The sequence below is a fragment of the Callorhinchus milii genome, unplaced genomic scaffold, assembly GCF_018977255.1.
Source record: "Callorhinchus milii isolate IMCB2004 unplaced genomic scaffold, IMCB_Cmil_1.0 Scaffold4, whole genome shotgun sequence".
Classification (NCBI taxonomy): Eukaryota; Metazoa; Chordata; class Chondrichthyes; order Chimaeriformes; family Callorhinchidae; genus Callorhinchus; species Callorhinchus milii.
Genome location: NW_024704745.1, coordinates 66549023 through 66568256, shown reverse-complemented (window position 1 = coordinate 66568256; position 19234 = coordinate 66549023). Strand labels below are relative to the sequence as shown.

The window sequence follows — 19234 nt, the reverse complement described above, 5'->3', positions numbered from 1 at the left end:
TCTGCTCTATGGGAATCCACCTGTATGTACCATTTATGTACTTTGAAGAGTTGATCAAAATGTGTATCAGAATGAACATTTTCTCTAAAGGATATTTGTTAAATAAGTTCATTTGTTAGATTAGATATGAGAGACACCTAAGAACTGTGGAAAACTGACTTAGAAAGTAAGGTTAAATTGAAATTCTGCACAATCTTAAATTTTAAAGACAGTGGCCAACACAACCATGAGAAATATGAACAGCAATGTTTTTTTCTTTGGATTGAGAAGGTTCACTGTGACAAGGTTGGAAAACTGCTGATCTACAGTTTAGGAGTTTACACCCCACTGGATATTTTTTTCCAACAGAAATCTGTAATATTTTCTCATAGTTTAAAAATATAATGAATTGGACAGATTTAAACAAAAATAAATAAAACGATTCAAAGGTACTATTCAAAAAGAGAATTCCTCCCAGTGCCCTGGGCAACCAGCTCCCAAATAAAATTAGTCATTCATTTCATGGCTGTTTATGGAACACTGGTATACAAACTTATTGGCTGCCACATTAACCTACAAATACACAGGTCACTACACTTCTTAGAGAGAAAAAAAAAGCTTTGAGAGCTCCTCAATACTAAAGGCTCTATATTAAATGTAAGGATTTTAGCTTTCTAGTTAAACTTACCTCATAATAGTACTGAAATGCCTGGGACTTGTCTCCCTCATTGTCGTACAAATCCCCCAATTTAGCCAGTGCCAGAGGATCAGTGGGAGCAACACTAATCAACTGCATAAGCCACTCAATAGCTTGAGTTGGATCCTCCAACATTTCATATCTTAAATAATCTTAGTCAAGGAGTAGTTTTCTATTGGGAGTGCTGTGATGTTGAAACTAACAGTAATATTGCTGCTCAAAATTTGATAAGAATATCTCAAAAAGGATACAGACTTGCAATCTGGTACATAACTTGAGCATTGTTCCTCATGATTGCATGAAGCTTTAAAAAGCAATCCAAGGCTTCCTCCAGTCTATTCAATTTCTTGTAAGTGAGTCCTGGATTAGAAAGAAAAAGTCGAAGAGAAGCTGTAAGACAATAACGCAATATATATACAAGTATACATGCATAGAAACATACACTGATTAGTCAGGGATTCATGTCTGTGGACCACAGTGCTTTAGGAAAGTGCAGTTCAAAGTGTAACAAGTTCCCCACATGAAGGGAAAAGGGGATAAACATTCATCTAAGGTTAACTCTTGTAAGCCTCAAACGTGGCTGCAATGAAAGCCTGAGAGCAAGTCATCTCTCCCTTCTTCAAGACTGGAGAAGAACAGGACTGATCCAATTGGAAAGCGAAAACAGAACAGAACTATAGGAGCTTAAACCTGGGAGTTTCATTGAAAAAATAAAAATAGATGATGTCAAGTTAAAATTTGATACAATAGATTTGTGTATGTAATATTTGTTGATCACTACCTGAAGTGCATTCACTCAAAAATTAAAGTTTAAGCTTTGGATGTTTGTAACCTCATTTTTTTAAACGTCTTAGTAAACCAGTAACAAGATAACACAGAATATTTGAGCACTAAGGATAGAAGCACGCACTGATGAGTCAAGGTTCTGAATAAATCACTGAATAAACCAAAACATTGCAATCTTGGTACAAAATTGCTACTGCAAATCTCAACTGATCATGTTTGAGCTTCCAGTAGGCAAACTATAGCTCAGGGACGCTGCCCTGCATGTGGGCCGCTATGTGTAAGTAGTTGTTGTTGTATATAAATGCAAGTTGCTATTGTTGTATCTTACCTAAATTGTACAATGCCTCGGTAAAAGAGGAGTCATTCCGCAAGGCTTCTTTATAGAACTCTGCTGCTTTCTCATAGTCGCTATTCGCAAAGACACAGTTCCCTTTATTTGTCAGTGCTGCTGGGTTATATCGATCAGCATTCATAGCGAGGTCTGCGTATCGGTCCGCAAGTCCAAAATCATTTTCCTGTACAAATTCAGTGAAAAATTAATATAATTTTGCATATTTTATTTATTTGCACTATTTCCTTTCTGCTTACAATTGATTCGGTGCTGCAGATTCTCCTATGTTTTAGGGAGTACTCCTAAAAGTGGGTGGAAAAAATATAAATAATAAGGTAAAGTAAAAGGAATCCTGACACATATTGGATTCTTTTTCAGTTGGGAGGCTTATGTGTTCCAATACAAGTTGGGAATCTCTTTGGTGTTAAAGAAAACGTTTCTGTTTCCACTAGTTTTTGCCCGTGAAACATGTTAGGAAGCAACATCTGAAAGAATATTAAATTTCAAAGTTATAATACATATATTACTGTATCATACATCCAGATGCAACAGTTCGCACCTCCAGCCTCTCTTAACTCTATTCAGTCCCATATAGCTGCCTTTTCTCTATATCCCTACAAAGGAGTTTGTTTTAGATATCTATATTAGATCCCTCTTGAAAATTAAAATGGATTCTGCTACAACAACCATACACAGGAGGGCATTCCACATCTTTACAACTCTTTGTTAAAAAAAATCCTCCTGATCTCCCCTTTGCTAATTGTCTTAAATTGGGACACCAACAACATTTTGCATTTATATAGTGCCTATTGGAGTGCTTGAGTACTCCACTTGGAAATACTGTAGCTTCTCTCCATCAATTCTATCAAAACTTATCATAAATGCAAAGATCTCTGTTAGGGCTCCCTTAAACCTTCTCTGACCCAATGAAAATAGGCTCAGTTCCTCCAGTATCTGCACATAGGTCAAATCATTCATGCATCCATGGTCCGATATCTTCTGAAAGTAGTGTCCAAAATTTGACACAACTGTGATCTATATAACAATTTATACAAATACAGCGTGTAGTACTAAGTCATAAAAAACAGAAAAGTCCCACGTTCCTTTGGTGTCTCTCTTGAGTTAGCCAATCTTGGTGAGGACAGCTGTCACTCCAATGAATTTCAGATCCTAGGGGAATTTTTTAAACATTCTCAGTGGAAAGCTTCTCGTTGCTTCTAGTATGGCGTATGTAAAATGGGAGAAAAGGAATAAAAATATCAGAATTTAGACCAATTTCAATGGCTCCTCAATACTCACCAAAAAGTAAAGGAAAGAGAGGTTTGTTGCAGCTGCGCTCTTAACCCGGCTGTCCTTCTTCTCAAACATTTTTAGCGTCTCCACAGCCTAGAAAATAAATAGTGCCGATTAATTTGTTACTTTAAAATGTGCGGTAAACTATATTGATTTTAGAAATGTGGAGAACTATTTTATGATATGTAATGACTGATTTAAAACATATACTTTGATTATGGTCAAAGTTCAATTCCATATACTCTGATGAGTGCAAGATTTGATGCATTTCAAAACGCAACTAAGCTAACAAGACCAAAAAGCTGAAGTTCTAATGTGCATGTGCGAACCTCATTAGTCAGGGCTCTATAATCGGTCCGAATACTACTGGGCTAAACATATGTGTGTATGTGTGTGTGTGTGTGTGTGTTGGGGGGGGTGGGGGGGGAGAGAGATAGGGAGAAAGTTTTCATAATAACAGCAGAAGCCTACCTTACACTAAATAACTGAAATCAATACCCACCTTGACATACTGTGAGGTCAAACAAACAGTGTGGTGTGATCAAAGTGGTAGCAGAAAGAGAAAAGAGAGGCAACAAAGGCATAACACAAACAAGATTTTTTTATGAAACCAGTACCCAATGAAAGCTAAATTGACTAGATTTATGTAAAACTGAAAAAGTGAAACTAAAAATGACTTCAAAATACAAAGCTTTGAAATTTTCAGAACATTCAGGTCTGCTATATATTTCAACTCCATACTAGCCATATTGATAGAGAGAAATATAGAATAAGTATATAAGAGTATTACTTCTACAAATCAGCAATTTTGTACTCCCTGTATTTGGAAATTAAAATTTAGAGCATAGTAAGTTAAACATGCATATGTCCTGAAAGACAATGTGTGGAGAGAGTAGAAGCATCCACAGGTATAAATGTAGTTAAGTCATTAATTGCTGTCTAATCTTAGTTGCTTCACTAGTTTAATATGTGACATTGGTTTAAATATATATTCCCATGATTTTGCTCAGTGTTTTAACGGATAATGCTACTTTTTCAGTTTCATTTTTACTAAATATAGAAAAAGAACATTTTCAAAAAATGCGATATTCCATTGCAGCACAACATAAAATACATTAACCTTTGACGCCTAGAGCTGTTAGGGTAAATACTGCATTACAATATCAAAGGATCTCTGGTTTGCAGAGGTGTGAACGCCAGGATGATAATAATAATCCTTGCATTTGATAACTAACCCAGGATCGTTGCAATGGGTTGGATGAAACGCTGCAATGCAGCAATTACTTTAAAAATGCTTTCAAAAGTTTTTATTACAAAAGATCCTCTATGATTGAAATGATAAAAGTGACACAATAGAATCCAATCACTATCTGTATTAAGTACCTTACAAGGATCACACTTCACAATCACTTAAACATATTATTAACCTGGCTGTTTTCCTAGCTGAAGGTTAGGTTGTTTAATTTTTCTGGCAGCCTTCAAAGTCCTGTACCACTTAGAAGATAGATAGGCAACCTTTCTTTAGGCCTCTACTAGTGCTGCTACCTATATTTTAAATGTAATTTTAAATGTTTGACAAAAAAAAGTAGAGAAGTATGGCAAAATATAATTTGGTCACACAATTCACGACTGTTTATGGGGCAGTGCTGTGTGCAATTGGCTGCCACCTTTTGCCCACAAAATATAGTCAATTCACTTTACAGTCTCGAAGACGTGATAAGGTGCTATATCAAATGCAAGGATTATTATTATATATTAATAAAATATACAATTTTATCTCAGCCCAATGAGAAAATATATAACTGGCTACACCATGATATGGACAAGTTAATACAAAAATTATAAAATGCATTCTGAAGGTTGGAGTCATGTGTATGTCGGAATTGAAGGGTTGTGAAATCCTTTTGTTTTAGAAACTTTTGAAAAGGATCTGCAAACAAATTAAATCTGGTCACTAATATAATGAAGCCATCAATTAAGCAAAAATAAAATAGGGAACTACAATCCAAACAATATAAATTTACATTTATATAATGCCTTTGACATCAAAGCTACAAAGTGAACAGAGAAGAACTTTGTCCCTGGTATGGTATCAATACCAAGATAACAACAACAAGATTGCATTTATAGAGCGCCTTTCACGTCGGGAGGACGTCCCAAGGCGCTGGACAGTTGGGTCGGGACCCTTAGCGGGGGGGAAATGGTCAGGGTGAGGGGAGGGAAGGGAGGGAGCGAGGAAGGGGTAGAGAGTCGAGAGGGGAGGTGAAGGCACGGTTGAAGAGAAGTACAATAGGGCCTGATGGAAGAAAAAATGTTTCCATGGCTCTTATGTAGAACAGATTCTCTTAAACGTTATAGTGTTCCAATTCAATTACTTCTTATTTGGAATGCAGACATCCATATGCACATGGAAATATAACGATAAGTAAAAAGTATGGAGGTTTTTCGAACAATTGTTTAAAGGGAACAACAGTTTGTTACCTGGTTAAAGTCCCTTTGTCTCAAGTATGTAATAGCTTTATTAATTTCCAAGTCATTAGCCAGTTCAACATACTGCGATGCCTTCACCATTTCCACACACCTGAAAAAGTCAACAATTTCAGTTTGATTAATTTATTTCAACAGAAGATTCTGTACTCTCTTCATATCATATTGTTTTTCAAAGTTATGGGAGTGGGGGATGGGAAATTGAAGTATAATTTGTATTGAGCTGAGAGGTGATAGCAATGGAAATTAGAACATTTTGAAGCAAATATCAGGATTAAGCACCCACAGGACAGGTACAAGAGTGTAAGATGTATAATGCCTCTCCCATTGTACTAGACAACCCTCCATTATAGCATTGTCAAGATTTCCATTTTATACACAAACAATCCTCGTTGCTCACACCATTCCCCAAACGAGAACTGACTCAGACAAATTAAAATCTGCCAATACGAGTTTACAACAGGCTGCTGACAGCTCAGACATAACATTTTCACAAATGAGACCAACTTTGTTCCTACCAATCATATCCAGCGGCAAAGGATGTCTCAATCGCAGGTGCTATCAATTTAGCTGCCGTCATGATGAATCTTTCTGCCATCGCTTTTCTGCAGGAATGCAACATGTGTAGAATTGTTATAAGTAACTTCCAGTAATAAGATCAACAACACATTTACAACAAATATCAAAAGAAGTCGAACATCTAAGTTTTCTAAATTGGGGGAGGAGGGAATCTACATTATTTAATATGAAGACCATTTAAAAAAAAGTATTTTAATACATGGAGGTAAATACTGCAACACTCTATACGATTGCAGTTGTTAATATTTAAATAGCAGGAAGCCCTAGACTGATCAATTACACTGTGGTCTCTCTACAGCAAATCAAATTGTTCCTAAACATAGCTATTTCAACACTCAAGTTACAATTTAGATTTTTTTAAAATTATACAATTATTATAGTGTTTCATGCCTCTGACTCTTTGATTCTGCATTAATAATAAAATGGACTTCTTCCTCTGAGTTATCAAAATTAAAAATAGGTATTTTAGTTTGCAAAAGTGTAAAAGTATGTTACCTTTCTCTCTCCATTTGTCTCAGTGAGTCATTCTTTATAGCTTCAATAACCAAATTCATATGTGGATCATCCTTTTAAAAAAAATCACATAACAATATGGTACATGTTGACTTATCAACTCTTCTCACAATATAAGATGTATCTTCAGTAACAATAATCCTCATTCCTGCAGAATTTCTCAACTCAGTTGTTTGAAACCAAGCGAGCACTATGAAGTATTTCTGTGTCTCTGAGTGTGCGTGTCTGTCTCTGAGTGTGCATGTCTCTCTCTGTGTCTCTGAGTGTGCGTGTCACTTTCTGTGTCTGGTGTGTGTGTGTGTCTCTCTCTCTCTTTATCTCTGAGTGTGTGTGTCTCTCTCCGTATCTCTGAGTGTGTGTCTCTATATGTTCTATACTCCAAGACTTCCTTCAACAAGCCAAATGTGTTGGGTGTAGTTTCAATGGTTATCGTACTGTATTTGGAAAAAACACTACTATTTTAAGAGACTTATCCAATTTATGAATCAAAAGATCAAAAGTTTACACTGATAACCAAGCAATCACTTAAATATGATTAATTTGTAATGCTACTTACATTTGGTGGGATGTATTTATCATCTTCATCAATGCTAAGTGGAACCACTATCAATTTCTGGAATGCTTTTTTCATCTTTTCCCGATCACCAATGGCAAAGTAGCACAGAATGAGGTTAAAGCTTGTTTTCAAATTTGGACTTTCACTCATAATGTGCTCAAAGGAGGTGATAGCATCAGAGTACTGTCCCATTTTGACGAATACAACACCAATGTTCTGCATTATTTTAATCCTATTTGAAAAGAAAAAGTGCAATTTGTTCAAAACAGATTAATAGCCTTTGAGTGCACCTAACATTCAACATATCATCAGCTGAATTTGCCTATTCTAAGATCACTTGAATACAAGTTTTCTAAAATTCCCTTTTCCTATTTGGATTTTGAATTTTAAATTCCAAGTGCTTTTTAAATAGATTTGAAGAAATACAACAAATCATGCAATTCCATGTTCATTAAAATAGTTACATATGTTACAATTGAAATGTACTGATACTGTGTACCACACAAAACAGAAACACTGCTGGTGCATTGCCACATTCTCTTTAATAATCTTAGTCTGAAAAAAACATTTTAAGTACGATGAAACACACAGAAATTCATGAATAATAGTCTGGCATGCATTACGTGTGATCATTTACCAATAAACAAATTGAATGTCACTTGATCAGCTTTACCCATTGGATAAATATCACATGCTCTTCCTATCCTCGTACCTCATCTCCTTATGGGAACTTGATATCTGATCCAACGCCATTCGGTAGAATTTTATTGCCTTGGGATAATTTCTTTGTTTGAAGTAAATGTTTGCCATGTTTACCTTTAGCCGACCTATCAAATAAATGCCATTTTAAAGCACTTCTGCTCAAGCTAGCTTCTAGTTAGGAGCACCATTTCCTTAATTCAAAATTCTTGATTGAACTCCAACATTTCCGATTAATGTCATTTATTGACATTTGGATAATTAACTTTATGTAAGTGCAGTATATAACATTAAAACATTCTAAGTACAGAAGAACTCTGTTATTGTGCTTTTACTATAGCACTACCATGCTTATAGCGTGTATCTACACTAGGTCAGGGTATTAACCTATGGGGAGAAAGTGGGAAATTGGAATTGAAAGGATTAGTTGAGGTATAGATCAGCCATGATCTAATTAAATGGCGGAACAGGCTCGAAGGGCTGAAGGCCTCCTCCTGTTCCTATATCCGATTTCTCTTTATCATCCATCATTTCTCTCCAACAGTCGTGCTACTGTTGTTGCCTTGTGAATAGACGGGGGGGTGAGGCACTTCTTGCTCTTGGCGCACATGGGTGATGAGCAGGAAGTGACGTTAGATGAGACCTGACAACTCAGAGCTAAGCCATATTTTAGCTTTGCTTAAAACACAGCTACTGAGCTATTAGATTCAGTCGAGCAGACTGTAACAAGGTTCTGCTGTAGGCAGTTTTAAAAAAATACTCTACAGCAATCTTACCTGCATTATTGAACATCTTATTCTTTACTATCACCTGATAGGTATTTAATGCTTCTGCATACATATCATTGGCTGCATACTGACTGGCTAAATTGAAGAGTACCTTGGGGAAAAAAAATCATGATTTTTAAAAAATAAATATTTTCATAACCCTTCATGATAATTTGACCACCAAATTTCCACAATCAGATTAAATCCTTTCCAACCCAAGTCATCTGAAATTTTAATAGAATTCACATTATTTTCAACAGTATACTTTTACATGGTCTAAGGAATTCATATTCTGGTGCTGAGCCAAATGTCATATCTGAATCACATTTATGTAGCATTTTACCATTGCCATTCATGATTCAACTCACCGAATAGGTAAGATCCAGATTAATGTGATCTGCAGATGCCGTTTGTTCTCTCTGTCTTACCAGTATCCTTTCTTTTCTTCCCGCTTCTTTCGCTTTTTCCAAAGCCTAAGGTAATGCATGATGAATAATTCAATATTTTTCCATAGTTTAAAGATTAAAGAACTTATATATTTTTTAGTACATTATCATATAGAAACATCTCAAAGCACTTTACAGGTAATTACTTTAGAGATAAGTATAGTGAACTTTTACATCAGTGAGCCAGTGCAGACAGGTCAAATGGCCTCCTTCTGCGCTGTATGTATTCTATGTTTCAACATTTTAGAAAGGTGGATATCCCCCAAACAGCCATTAATTGAATAAACCAAGTGATCTGTGGGACAGTTATAATAATCCTTATATTTGGTATAGTGCCTTTTATGTCAAAGCGCTTCACAGGATATACTTAGGGCTTCTGATTTTCGTTTTAACTGAAGACCCAGATGAAACACCCCTGATGAATCACTTCCTGTTTTGTGGTTAAGAGGGAATTCTGAAAATTTGTCTTTTTAATAACGATTTAAAATGTACTTTTTGGAGTTTTTTTTATAAAAGGCACAAACATGTTTGGTGTATATCCCTACATTCTAAAAGGCAAGCATAAAAATATATTTCTTTGATTCAAGATCTACTTTAACTGTCTTTAGAAATTTACACAAATTAGAAATTTAGTTCATGAAACAAAACAATTTCAGCATTTGAATTTCTTACCAGTTGTAAGTCTCCGCGGCTGTTAGCAATGCAACTCTCCTCAACCAATTCATTCACAGTCTTCTCTAACTGCTTAACCTTTTCTTCTGGCCTAAAAGAGGCAGTGCAGAGTTTGAACATTTCCATCAAAATACAGAACAAGTCAACAATGAAAATACTGTACAGGTCAAAGAAGAAACCACGATTAAAAATGTTGCATTTTGCGAATAATTGAATGTGAAGCAGAAAAGCAAAAATGTAAAATTACAATGACCTTTGATGGTATTAAGACAAAAAACAAGGATCCAAATCTAGGATCATAGAAATGTATAGCACAGAAGACGACCATTTGGCCCATCCTGTATGTGCTGGCTCTTTTAAAGAACAATGCATTCAGTTCCATTTATCTGCCTTTTCCACAGCACCCTGTATTTTATCACATTTTCGATAAACCCAGGTCTGCTAATAAAGCACCTGAGAGAATATATGCTCAGCTGTAAATGCTTGGCTTTCAATTTATACCATTCCCATATATGGTTTGTATTCATAAATTTTAATCTACCCAACATCATATTGTTATTCTCTTCCTTATCCAATAACATTGGGCCAATTGCATTAGCTTAATTACTGCCTTGCTGCCTCTATTGACTCAGATAACACAGTACAAATTAGGAATCAAATCTGCGATCTTAGGCTCTGCAAAGATTAGTTTGACAATGCAGTGACAGGCAACCCAAAATGTATTATTTATGGCTAACCTTTCACAATATAATATTTTACCTATGATTCTAAAGAATAGTATTGTAGAAAAATATATTATTAAGATATGCAATAACTATTAAAATGCATGTTTATCGGTGTGAATGTGGATTCCTGTAGCTTAGTGGTTAGAGCACTCACCTCACAAGCAAGAGGGCGCGGGTTCAAAACCTTATTCACGGGTGGTGCAAAACCTTAGTCAAGATACCTTACTCCATACCTCTCTGTTTAGCTAGCAGTAAGTAGGAACCCGATTGTTAGTTGATTAGTGGATCGCTTTCTGGTGGTACTAACAACCCCTCCATAAATAAATAATACAATATTACATTTGTAAAGCTCCTTTCATGTTGGGAGGACGTCCCAAGGGGCTGAACAGTCAGGGATTAGCACCTGAGCTGGATGGGGGAATCAGATGGGGTGGAGGGCAGAGAGGGTAGGAAGGTGGCCGAAGGCACGGTCAAAGAGGAGGGTATTGAGGCATTCTTTGAAAGAGGCGAGGGAGGGAGCAAGGCAAAGGGAATATGGGATGGAGTTCCAGAGACTGGGGGCAGAGAGGCTGAAGATCCGACCATCGATGGTGGAGCAGGTCGGGCAGGGGACATGGGAGCAGGCCGGAGCCTGCTGAGCAGAGGGAGCGTATAAGTTGATAAGGGGTTAATAATACCTTATCAGGTTAATTTTTGAGTTGTTGAGTTTACCAGGTTAATAATACCTCTCCGACCTGCTTACTTCCCAATCCGCTGCCTCTGCTTGACTGGCTCCGGCTTCCTGCATGTCCCTGGTGCTCTCCGTTCCACGATTGGTGGCTGCACTTTCACTCTTCCTCTATCCCTCCGCCTTGCCCCTTCTTCCCCATCTTCAGATTGCGCATGAAGACTTTCCTCTTCAATTGTGCCTATGGTCACCTACCCCTCCCACCGACTCAGTGTTGTGCTCCATCACTGTCAAGCGCTCTGGACGCTACCCTGCATGAGGGGCAAGTTGTTGTTTGTTGTTTAATTTGGTCACTCAATCCACAACTGTTTGTGGGACACTGCTGTGCACAATTGGCTGCCACGTTTCACCCACAAAACACACAGTCTCTACACTTTACAGTATATTCTGTGGAGCGCTTTGCGGCATCTCAATGACAGGATAAGGCGCTATATCAAATGCAAGGATGATTGTATACTAGTAGCTGAGATGAATTTCCCGTGAAGCATTTTCCCCCCACGACTTACGTATCTTCATTCTTTGTTTCCAAAGGAGGTGCAGGACCTCTTGATTGTCCCAGTGGATCAAATGCTGAACCTGAAGTAACAAAAAAAACCTAAATAAAACACATTATGAACAAATGTAACCTTTATTTTAATTTTTTTAAAAAATTGAGCAAACCTCTGATGGCTGCTGATGAATAGCCAGCTGCACGCACTGCTGTCATGGGTCGAGCAACACCAACTCCTTCCTTAAAGAATGAATGTAAACAACTCAAAGATTCTTAGTTTTGAAAGTGGATTTTACCATAGTGTACATATATGTACTGAGGGTTTCCAAAAAAGCAGTAATTCGCTAGGATCCTGCTTCTGAATTATTTTGAAAGATTATTAGAGAATAATGAATTGACTGAATAATAGACCTTTTATTACATAACTAATGGTTGAAGGTAGTGAGGTTGAATTACAGAAATGTCCCTCACAATGCCAAATATTAATGAATTAGAATATAGAACAAGTTAGTGATTAATGATAGTATTAACTTAAATTTCAGAAAGGTCCCTCACTATGCAAAATCTTAATAATCAATTGGAATAATATGAAACAAGTTTGTGATTAATGGCTGTATTTCCAATTGAACAACTATAACCAACGGACTACTGTACAGATCAGTTCTACGGCCTTGGCTGTTTACAATATTTGATAATAACCATGTTCTTACCAAGACAAGTTGGCTTACTTTTCAAAAGATAAGTTGTAGCAAATCAATAGTTTAGAAGAATTCAATTCAAAGAGAGACGTAATAATTTGAGTAGATAAATAGTGGATGGAATTACTAATGAGGAAATGTAAGAATGTGCATGGTATGTGGAAAATTAGTCTGCCTTTTCTTGCTCCATGCTCTATGTTCCTAACCAGTTGACAGTAAGTTGTACACCTCCTGAGAATTTGTGAACTCTAGTTTACCAGAACACTACATATGCGAAGTGAAAATTGCAAGATGATTATTTTTGTTATTTAAATAAATCTATGTTCAGTATATAATCAAAACAGGTGTAAGCATTACCTTACCTGAATAGCACCAGTTACAGGTCTACCCATTGATGATGACAAGGGCAATCTTGCCTAAAAGTTAAAAAGGTCATTCATTACTTAAATGAAAAATTATTTTGCAGGAATTATTAAACTAGAGCAACTTTTCAAATTTACAAAATATTTGACCACTGCAAACGGTCTACAATTGCAGCTCACTGTTTTACTTACTGCCAACATAGTTCCAAAAGGACGGGCACCTATTGCAGAACCTGGTATTTTAGCAGTCATCTGCAGAACAATTGTTAAAATATTTAGTATTGATAAAATGCATTTAGTAATCTTATTTTTCAAATGTAGTTCATATTTTTCACATTAGTAAATAAATTCCATTTAATTTCATAAGGGTATCTTACTGACTAAGATTAAAATGTATTTCACCAGAACTACAAACAGTGATAAATGTTAAATGAAAAAGTGTAGAATACACTGTACTTTATATGTAATTTAAATTCTTAACAAGAATTAACTATGTAAATTAAGTCAATCACACGTACACTTTAGATACAATAACAACAAAATTACATTTGTAGAGCGCCTTTCACGTCGGGAGGATGTCCCAAGGCGCTGAACAGTCAGGTGTCGGGGCCCGAGCATGGGGCAGGGGTGGTATAGGGTTGAGGGAAGACAGAGGGGTGGGAGGGCGACCAAAGGTACAATTGAAGAGAAGGGTCTTGAAAACAGCCTTGAAGGAGGCAAGGGAGGAAGCGAGGCGAAGGGACCATGGGATGGAGTTCCAGAGTGTGGGGGAGAGAGGCTGAAAGCCCGGCCACCGGTAATCTGAAGACTGATAGGAACCAATTTTACACTGTGCAATTATGCACAAAGTGACAAACTCATCTATGCCAGAGTGCTAAAAATGGTATTTCGTAGAGGGAAAATTTGAAGGACAGTTAACCGAGGACATCTTTCTGTGCTTTCTCGCATCAGTCACAGAGTAGCTTCAAAAGAAGCTTGAAACAAATTGTTTGCCAAACTTCTTGGTTGGACAGTGGTATGTGTATGCATGGTTGTGAGCAGGTGGAGTGGGCAGGGCACTTCGATAAGGAAGGACAGTGTGTTCTGTGAAGCGCTTTGGGACGTCCTCCCGACGTGAAAAGCGCTATATCAAATGCAAGGATTATTATTATTATTATTATTATTATCTGAAATGTAAAAGAACCTTACAAAGTGGTATTAACCTGGCTTGGTCAATAGCACTCTTGCCTCGGAGTCTGAAGGCTGTGAGCTCAACCCAAACGTTGGGGCTTGGAATTCATATAGTCTAAGATGACACTCTAGTAAAGTGCCTTCCTCACTCCCTTCGTCTCGCTCCCTCCCTTCCCATTTTCAGGTCTCTGCTGAAGACCTTTCTTTTCGACCGCGCCTTTGGTCACCTTCCTCCCCCTTCCACTGGCTCGGTCCCAGGATCCGTTACTGTAAAGCACTCTGAGACACCGTCCTGCATGGAGGGCGCTACATAAATCAAGTTGTTGTTGTTGTAAAGTGCTAGGGATGTGCTACATTGTTGGAGGTACCGTCCTTCGGATGAGACACCTGTTCAAGATCCACAAAGATCCCATGGCACTATTCAAAATCAGAAGGGAGTTTCTCTCTCCCAATGTCCTGGCCGACAATCCCCCAAATAAAATTACTTGGTCACTCACTCCATGTCTGTTTGTGAGACCTTGCTGTACACAAACTGGCTGCCGTGTTTTGCTCACAGATTACACAGTCACTCCACTTTATAGTATGTCTGTGAAGCGCTCTAATTATGAATATTATATTTAAGAGAGTTTCTCTTAGTGTCCTGGCCAATAATAGTCCAAAATCTTAATAATGATCTTAATAATAATAATGGTAGTATTAACTTAACTTTCAGAAAGGTCTCTCAAAAAGCAAAATCTTAATACTGAATTGAAATAATATGAAACAAGTTAGTGATTAATGGTTGTATTTCCAATTGAACAACTATAACCAACGGACTACTGTACAAATAGTTTTACATTTTTCAAATAAAATGTTGTAGCTTTGTGTTGGTTTGTGTGACATTGCTGTGCGCAATTGGCTGCTACATTAGTCCACAAAAACAAAATCACTACATTTTACAATATTTCCTGTGAAGCTCTTTGCGACATACCCCCAAAGTGAAAGGCCCTATACCAAATGCAAGGATTATTATTATTGTATTATTATTCATAAATTGTGGGGGGAAATAATACTTATAGATAGGATTATGTAGATAATGTTCTAATGTCTTTTTTTAAATAAGAAAAGATTGAAATGAGAAAAGCCCATTTGTCTCATCTATGCCTTTTTGTATTTTCTTCTGAAATGCTCACCGATACTCTCAGACATATTTGGCACATCGTGAGCCTAAAGTGACAGTGGAGGAAATAACTTGAAAAAGGACTTGAGTTTTTGTTTGCAAAGAAGAAATAATAATATTCTATAAAATTACACTTATATAAATATCGCACGGACATCCCAAAGTACTTATGTAGCCTCGCTAATTAATTCCATCTCAATACAACAATCTTTCAATTTGCCATTTACTTACAGGGGGTCTCCTTCCATGACTGGTCCTCAAGGCTTGCTGAAAAGCCACATCATTTTCTAATTCCTACACAAGACAAAAATTATTACTATAGTGTTTTTTTGAAAAACACAAAATGTAATATTTACTGGAAACATTTATATGACAGCAATAAATGCAATATTTTATATTCACCATTTTATGTATGTACATTTATGTACATTTTAAGCGCTTTTCATTTAGTATTATTTTTATAAATATTAGAACATGTAATTAAAGTTGTGCGTGAACATTGTTGGCAAAATAATTGGATGTTGTCTTTATTATATCAGATTACAGAAAATTGCTTCTCAAAATTTGAGCATCCTTTGCTAAAAGTCAAAATACTAAGCATATTTTTTAAATAAATGGAAATGATTTTTCTTACAAGAATAGTTAACCAATTTAGAAAATAATTGATAGTCTGAAACGTGTCCGATTACCAAGAACAAATCAGTTTCCTTTGCACAACCTCACAATGTTCATTTAAAAAGCATTTACAGTGACAATATATTCCAATGTCTATGTTGCATTTAAGTTTTTTTACAGTATTAGAGCATCAAAAGTACTCAACTTCATTCAAATATTGCCACAGAGACATTTACTTACTATGACAAATGATTAACAATTTATTTTATATAACGTAAAAGCAATATAGGCTTGAACTGGAGAAAAAATACCCTTAAATATTTCATGAGTTTTGCTGCTCACCACAAGGCTTGCAAAAAGTTTCTCGTGCCGCCTATTGACCTAATGAAGACACAAATCTGTTCTTCATAGAATCATAGAATTATACAGCACAGAATTAGGCCATTTGGCCCATTAGGGCTGTGCCGGCTCTTTGAAAAGAGCTATCCAAATCAATCCCACTCCCCCATCATAGACACTTGTTGGATATCAACTAGTGACCATCCTCCAGGGCAGAAGGTAAACGGGATCTCAGCTCCAAAGTGAAGTACCTGGTAATGGAATATTAGACTATTGAGGCCACCACATCTTCTGTGATGACCTGTGTAGTCCAATTCCTGAGTAAGGTAGGTCCATGGTACTCCAGGACACTGCCAATAACAGACCAACCATTTGTCTCCTTTTAACTCAACAAGTTAAAGCCCAAACGGACAGAGAGTTCCTAGCTGGGCACAGCAGGAAGCTTGTCAAACAGGGCAGTTAATAGAAACTATGCAGTTTTAGTTGGTTAAACTGTAGCATTATCCCAAACACACTCCTTGGCTTTTCCTAAACTACGCGTAATACTCTGCAGAATTAATTAAGCAGGATGCATACCTACAGAGTGCACATTCCATTCTAAACATGGGGAAATTTCCACGGGTAGCTGACATACATATATGGCACTTTGTCAGAAAACTGGTTTGAAAACTCTTAAGCATGATAATCGGTTTCCGCACGTGTCAAGGCACCAGGCTGACCAAAAAAAAGGGTAAACTATGTGGTCTTCACTGCTTAAACTAAGTAGTTGGCCAAACATATTCCAAGGTCCCAAGCCTTAGCTCTTGCTAACCTGCGTGTAATACTTCTGGAATTAGTTAAGCAGGGTACATCCCTCTGGGGAAAGTAAGTACACACAATTCTAGAAAAGGGATAATTTACATGTGTAAATAGCATAGCTATGTGGAATCTCAGCCTGGTTTGGATACTTAAGCATGGTGATGGGGTTTCTACATGTTTCAGACACCCAACTGACAAACTAAAATAAAAAAAAGTGAACTGACATAAATGAAGCCAACGCTTAATTATACCTCTGTATCAAATGTTGGATTATAGTCATTGTATCCTGAATAGAGATCTTCTTCATCCACCGCTGCCAAGTGCACGTGCTCCATTATTTCACGCTGAGCAATAAACAAAATGAAACTTTTGTTAGGATTAAAAACAGACAAGCTGCACTCGAACAATCTACTGAATTTGTAGCCAGAACCTGTTCACACATTAGTGTCATTAAAATCAACAATGTTCAAAAGCAGATAATAAACAACCGTGTCCTGATCCCATAAGGCAGTATTATATATTATTTGCAAATATACACAAACCACTGCGTTCTCAGTATCAGCCTGGCTCAGTAGCATTCTCGTGACAGTCTATACTAAATGCAAAGATTCTTGTATGTCCTAATAATGGAAGTACCAGTTTTATTTATACTGTAGCACTTCATTAAATCATTTGCAAACTTCACTCCCAGTGTCAGCTTTCATAATAAACGGTTATGTATGGTGTCATGCAGAAAAAATATTGCAACTGGAAGTAGCAATTCATCAGTTCATTGCGGGGGAGAAGAGTTTGATGCCAAAGAGAAAACTGCTGGAGATTTCCTCACAATGATGATCACGGTCATCCACGTTGATATATCGGCGCGAATTCAGTTATTTCTCTGCGTCCAACTGTCCGCAGATGTACATTATTGAATTTAATACTCTGGAACACTGTTCAATTTAAATTTTGGAACTCTCTCCCTCAAACCCTCTGCCTCTGCCCCCTCCGTCCCCATTATGAACGCCGTCCTCTCCGACCGTGCTCCCGGTCACCTCCTCGATCCCATTCCCCCCCCCCGCTCGGTGTCAGGCTCCATCCGCCACCGTAAGGCGCTCCGCGACGCTGCCCTGAGTGAAGGGCGCCATATAAATGCAAGTCGTTGTAATAACTGGTACAGGGCTGGTTTTTTTGGGGGGTGGGGTGGGGGTGGGGGGGAGGAGGTGGGGGCGTGGGTGGGGGTGGGGGCGGGGGGGGCAGCTCTTGGCGTTTACATATCGAGTGAAGTGCAGCCACGCAGCACCGCAACAGCACAGCGCGACCGAAACCCCCGTCACTGGCTGCCGCCGCTCCAGCCATCTCCTTGGCAACCAGAGAAGCGCGGCCTGGAGCTCACCGGGCGGGGCGGGGCGGGGCAGAGCCTGCCCGGGGCTCACAGCCCCACCGACGCCCACCGGTTTCTTCCCTCCCGCCCGCAAAGGCCACGTCAGGGTATTTTCACTTAAGAATGTATGTCCACACGACACGATACCTGGTCAGGTCTGGTCAGGCCGCGCCGCCGCCGCCGCGAGTCAAACAGACGCTGCTTTAAAAACCAACTCGCAACCAACAGCGGCGACGCGTCCCACCCCCGGAGAGACGCGCTCGCCGATTGGCTGAGCCCGGAGGGCACCGGATAGACGAACGTGCGTGATTGGGCGGAGGCCGCGCCTGCGCTCTGCAGACTTCTGCAGCTGGTGGTGGGGTGGGGGTGGACAGGGAATGGGAAGGAAGGAGAGGGTCAGGGAGGAGCTCACTGTGACAGTGCCTGAGCCATCGTCACCATCATCACCATTGTGTTTGATATGATCAGGCGCTGTATCAAATGCAATATAATATTATGATATCTTGTAATATAGTTGCAATATAAATTGTTATATGGTGCCTTTCGCGTCGTTGAGTCGTCTCAAAACGCTTCACCGATTATACTGTAACGGTGGCTATTTGACATACTGTAGCGGTGCAGTGACCGCACTTTGCGAGTGAAACGCGGCAGCCAATTTTTCGCACTGCAATGTCCCGCAAACACCCACGAGGTGAGTCACCAATCAATTTTATTTGGGCGATTGTTGGCCGGGATAAGATCATTTGCACCCATTTGTTCCCAGGAAGCGGACTACCAAGACCACCACAGAGGGTTGAGTCAATTTCAACATCCTGTCGCCAAGCGTGCCAGCTCAGCACCAAAGAGACCGCGCTTACAATGTTCTTTGTGGACATCATTTTTGTTACAAAAGGGTAGAAAGAGGAGGGATGCAAATGGAAATAATGGAGTGACCCTTCTTGTTCAGATGGCGCAGCCGGATGGTAAATGTCATGCCACGAAAT

The 19234-nt window shown here is 38.3% G+C and overlaps 1 protein-coding gene across 3 annotated transcripts in view; it reads right to left on the bottom strand.

Annotated features, from left to right (window-relative positions):
• ift88 (intraflagellar transport 88 homolog) overlaps positions 1-18494 on the bottom strand; it is a 33066-nt gene extending 14572 nt beyond the window's left edge. Inside the window, exons 1-19 of one of the 3 annotated variants that reach the window (XM_007905572.2) lie at positions 18399-18494; positions 17140-17232; positions 15368-15430; positions 13000-13059; positions 12808-12861; positions 11918-11987; positions 11764-11833; positions 9806-9896; positions 9056-9160; positions 8697-8799; positions 7934-8048; positions 7222-7453; positions 6648-6718; positions 6092-6178; positions 5568-5667; positions 3093-3179; positions 1791-1977; positions 928-1036; positions 668-818 (exon numbers count right to left, since the gene is read on the bottom strand). In XM_007905572.2, coding sequence (XP_007903763.1) covers positions 668-818; positions 928-1036; positions 1791-1977; positions 3093-3179; positions 5568-5667; positions 6092-6178; positions 6648-6718; positions 7222-7453; positions 7934-8048; positions 8697-8799; positions 9056-9160; positions 9806-9896; positions 11764-11833; positions 11918-11987; positions 12808-12861; positions 13000-13059; positions 15368-15430; positions 17140-17223 — 1839 coding nt within the window. In that variant the 5' untranslated portion in view covers positions 17224-17232; positions 18399-18494. Of the gene's footprint in view, positions 1-667; positions 819-927; positions 1037-1790; positions 1978-3092; positions 3180-5567; positions 5668-6091; positions 6179-6647; positions 6719-7221; positions 7454-7933; positions 8049-8696; positions 8800-9055; positions 9161-9805; positions 9897-11763; positions 11834-11917; positions 11988-12807; positions 12862-12999; positions 13060-15367; positions 15431-17139; positions 17233-18141; positions 18158-18398 lie in introns of those variants that run through there. The other 2 variants (XM_007905574.2, XM_042334088.1) reach the window with 2 other exon arrangements.
• Positions 18495-19234: the final 740 nt, after the last annotated feature.